At 36.3% G+C, this 5189-nt stretch overlaps 1 protein-coding gene across 1 annotated transcript; it reads left to right on the plus strand.

Moving 5' to 3' along the window:
• Nucleotides 1-3404: 3404 nt before the first annotated feature.
• Nucleotides 3405-4411, plus strand: LOC145943382 (uncharacterized). The gene is made up of 3 exons (XM_083050898.1): nucleotides 3405-3663; nucleotides 3769-4190; nucleotides 4348-4411. Exons 1-3 carry the CDS (start codon nucleotides 3430-3432, stop codon nucleotides 4409-4411), a joined length of 720 nt encoding a protein of 239 aa, XP_082907024.1. The 5' UTR covers nucleotides 3405-3429.
• Nucleotides 4412-5189: the final 778 nt, after the last annotated feature.

Raw genomic sequence — 5189 nt, forward strand, 5'->3', positions numbered from 1 at the left:
TCAAAATTTCAAGCGCCGATGCACGGCTGCTATGACATCATCCTCAATGAAATATTAAATGTAAAATAATGCAACATATCCAAAATTTCAAGCGTCAATGTACGACTGCTATGACATCATCCTCAATGAAATATTAAATGTAAAATAATGCAACATATTCAAAATTTCAAGCGCCGATGCGCGGCTGCTATGACATCATCCACAAATGAAATGTTAGAATTATTGTCAAGGTCAAAATGTGCAAAATGCAACATATTCAAAATTTTCAAGCGCCGATGCGCGGCTGCTATGACATCATCCTCAAATGAAATGTTAGAATTATTGTCAAGGTCAAAATGTGCAAAATGTAACATATTCAAATTTTAAGCACCAATGCACCGGCTGCTGTCATCACCCAGGTGTTCAAAATGTGTAAAATTGCAATTTTCAAGCGCCGATGCACAGCTGCTATGACATCATCCTTAATGAAATATTAGAATTATTGTCAAGGTTAAATGTGCAACATACTCGAGTGCCAATGATCTCTACGATTAAATAAAAAGGATGGTAAAGAGGCATACTATGTTAGTATCATTGTCAGAGGTTCAGCAAGAGCATCTCAAAAATGGCACAATTGGAAGCAAGTTTGTTGGAGCAAGCTGCAAGGGTGAATTCGGTGGAAGAATATATTGTGTGGGAGCAGCAATGTGACGAATACATCGAATCACTGGAAGAACAAAGTCGAATAAAACGTCCACGATTACCGATCGGAGTTCGACAATCGCTTGTCTCCCAAATCGCACGTCTCGAAGGGTTGAAGAATTCGGTACGCAAACGTTTTGTACACGCAGGTGCCGGAAGCAGTTCGCGAGACATCGGACTCATATGGCGAAAGATTGATACGGCGTTCGAGAGCCGCATCTTGACTGGTGCGGTGATAAACAGCAATCACATCGAACCTCGTCAATTTCTAGAGGATGCCAAAGACATTGTGGTCGAACATGTGCAAAAAGTGTTGCAAAAACACACTAGTGTAAAAGTGAACACTATATTTAATGGTGAGTTTGTGTCAGGCGATAAGCGCGCTAATAAAAGTGTCAACACTAAAAACTTTGAAATCTTTCACACCTCCGATTTACATGATTGGTACAAACGCCGCGTTATCGAGCCCACACTAGCATCGCTAGAAGAATTTCAAGAACGTGATAGTGGTTGGGCATTATCGCGAATAAACAATTTAACTGTAAATATAAACAAATACAATCCAATGCGTGCGGGATGCCATGTTAAATTGTCGCGAGAAATAATGAACAAAAGAGCTGTAGTGAACGTGCAATCTAAAGACAATGCATGTTTCGCGTGGGCGGTGGTCGCTGCTCTGTACCCCGCAGAAAGAAATGTGGAACGGGAATCTTCATATCCCCATTATTCGACAGTGCTGAATCTCCAAGACATTGAGTTTCCAGTGACTGTGAATCAAATTAAGAAATTTGAACTATCAAACAACATTTCGATAAATGTGTACTGTATCGAAGAAAAGAACATTGTCCCAATGCGTCTCAGCGAGCAGAAGAAAGTCAGACACGTCAACTTGCTGTACGTGGAAGACAGCAACAACATTGGACATTTCACATGCATCAAGAATCTCTCCCGGCTCGTGAGCTCGCAATTGAGCAAACATGGTCACAAGACATATATCTGCGATCGGTATGTATATTTATTGCAAATTATATTTATTATAAATTATATATGTATATAAAATAAAATTATTTATAATTGTAATTTTACAGATGTATGCATTATTTCGGGTCTGAGGACAAGTTGCAGTCACATACGGTAGACTGTGGAGAGATGAATGACTGCGCTATCCGGTTACCGAGCGATAAGGACAAGTGGCTCAGCTTCACCAACTATACCAGGAAAGAACGGCTTCCTTTTGTCGTATACGCTGACCTCGAATGTATACTGACAAAGACGGATAAGAAGGAAGAAGAAAAGAATTTATATCAACATCACCAAGTATTTAGTATAGCATATTATGTACATTGCTCATATGACGATTCATTATCCGAGTATTATTCTCGGCGTAGTGTAGATTGCGTTTCGTGGTTTTCCGAACAACTACAAAATTTAGCGATACGCGTAAAGAATATTTTGGCAACTAACGTCCCCATGGTAAATTTAACATCAGACGAGTGGGAAAAATTTCATAGCGCGACACATTGTCATATATGTGAGAAACCATTCACGCAAGATAACGATACACGCGTACGCGATCATTGCCATCTGACCGGGCGGTACAGAGGTCCCGCGCACTCAAATTGTAATCTAAATTATAAAAACTCTTTTTGTATTCCAATAGTATTTCATAATTTATCCGGTTACTCACATTTCATAATTAAGGAAATAGCTACAGCGTTCGAAGGGGGAATCGAATTACTTCCAATAACTAAAGAAAAATATATATCATTTACAAAAAATGTTCAAATTGCCGAAGACAAATCCAGAAATATTAAATTACGTTTTATCGATTCATATAAATTTCTCAATACTAGTCTCGATAAATTGGCATCATTTCTAAGTAAAGATAAACTCAAAAATTTACAATTGAAATTTCAAAATTTATCCACTCACAATTTCGAATTATTGACGCGAAAAGGTGTCTTTCCATACGAGTACATTGACTGCGTGGACAAGCTGCAGGACACGCGTTTACCGCCGCGCGAATCGTTTTATAGTTCCTTGACCGGTGACACTGTATCAGAGAGCGATTACGCGCACGCTGAGAACGTCTGGAATCGATTCTCCCTTCGAACTCTAGGTGAATATAGCGACTTATATTTAAAAACTGATGTCTTGTTATTAGCAGATATTTTTGAAAATTTCCGCGACACTTGCATCGAGAGTTATGGGCTCGACCCTGCGTATTATTATACTCTCCCCGGGTATACGTGGGATGCGATGCTAAAACATACAAATATTACGTTTGAATTGCTTACCGATATCGACATGGTTATGTTTATAGAACGGGGTATACGTGGTGGTCTGAGTCAATGTTCAAACAGATATGCATATGCTAATAACAAGTATATGCAGTCGTACGATCCATCGAAACCATCGTCATACCTTATGTACTTCGATGTAAATAATTTGTATGGATGGGCAATGTGTCAACCACGGTCTTGTATACAGGTCTGGGCACTCCTATACTATTTTCATATAAACCGGTGTGAGCGAAGTGACGCCAATATGGCGACTATAATAGGCCGACGCGCAAGCGCAGTTGGCATGTTTTGTCAGACAACATAGTGCCGTATATTTGTGGCTGTTTAGCACACGGTCTCTTTGTATCACATATTTTATATCATATATAAGTGATTAGTTATATATCATATATGATTAGCGAGTATTCGCTGAGTGAGTTGAACATTGATAACGCGAAAAAAAAATATGCCTTACAAATGTATAGTACCTGGTTGTAATACAGGTTATGCTACTTGCAAAGTGAAATTATCAATGTTTTCTGCACCAAAAGATGATGAACGAAGAAAAGAGTGGGAGGAAAAGCTTCAATTAATAAAGCCATTGTTGGCAAAACATTTTGTGTGTGAAAAACACTTCCGCACAGAAGATATAATAAAAAGCTACAAACACAAGGATGAAAATGGCAATGTGCTTATCGAGGTAAACTATTACATATATTTTATAATATAAAATATTAATGACCTTAAAAAATAAATTTAATAATTAATGCATAACATTTTAATATAAAATTATTATTGTGCATAGATTCCGAATAAACGAGCTCAACTGGTAAAGGACGCAGTACCAATAGCAATATCGCCGCAACATATAGGCAATAAAGAAAACTTGCAGGAAAATGAAAATATTACAGATGAACAGCTTAACATAGTTCCAATATCACAACCTTTGATAGAAGTATCACAACATTTGATAGAAGATACTGAAAAGTACCAGAGGAGCGAAACTTTTATTGAACATAATTTGTTTACGGAACTACTGAATAATCCATCTGTGATAAAAATACCGACAAATTGGTATTGTACATCATCCAAAAAACAAATTGTACTTTTCGAGATTCATCTGCAAAATTATGATGATATATCCGTATATCCTACTACACGAAGAAGCTTGACCATTGATCACAACATGAAAACTCTTTACTTGATAAGTAGCAAATGTGTAAATCCGTCAGTGTTCTCATTTCCTAATAAATTTGAAAACTTAGAAAATATTAATGACACAGTTGAAAAATTTGCAAGCTTAAATATTTGTTGTGGTATTTCTATGCATGATGATGTAAATTTAGTGAAAGGAAATATTGAGTACACCAATAATTCATTTCAGTTGCGACATAATAGATGTCCAATCATTACGGATGGAAGACAATGTGAAGCCTGCAAGAGCGTGAAAAAATGTATTTTACGAAAAAAACAACGAATCCGAAAGCGTTCACAGATTTGCAACAAAAAAACAACGATCGAACATCAAACATCATCATTATCATATCTATGGAAAAAAAAGTTTCATCGCCAACAGTGTGCCTTAAAACGTTCAAAAATACGACTTGAAACTTTGACAAAATTAGTTCTCTCTCAACAGGCAAAAATAAATAAGCTTAAGGAGGAAGATGTAATCCAAAAATGTGAGGTATTAGATGTGCCAGAAATACAAAAAACGTGCATAAAGGAAATTATGGCTGCAGCTCGACTAACAAATTCGAAAGGGCGTCGATACACAAACGACTGGATTATGCTCTGCATTCTTATGCATATTCGGTCACCGAGTGCGTATGAATTAAAAAAAAAAAATTATATTTAATCACATTATTTTATTTGCAGGTTTTTTATATTAAATTTTTTTTAGGTTTTATACAACTAGGACTATGATTTTCCATGCTTTTTATTATGATTAAAAATATAATATTAGTTTCTTTTTTCAGGATACGTCTGCAAACAAATAGAAAAGCATTTTGCTTGTGATACGTGTAAAATAGCTATACGGATACCTACAGCCTTCTCCCAGTTACCCTATGCTGAAATTGTCAATTTAAAATCAAGAGGTTTTTTAATCCATTCTAATATAAATTTTTTTTAATGCTTCGAGAAGTCGAAGCTTATTTCTCAAAGCATGTATCTTCCCCAAATGTTTATGAGGAGACAGTTAATGAAATGTTAAATAACTATAAA

The sequence above is a fragment of the Prenolepis imparis genome, unplaced genomic scaffold, assembly GCF_030444845.1.
Source record: "Prenolepis imparis isolate NDT839.2.m4 unplaced genomic scaffold, iyPreImpa1.0 SCAF_12, whole genome shotgun sequence".
NCBI lineage: Eukaryota > Metazoa > Arthropoda > Insecta > Hymenoptera > Formicidae > Prenolepis > Prenolepis imparis.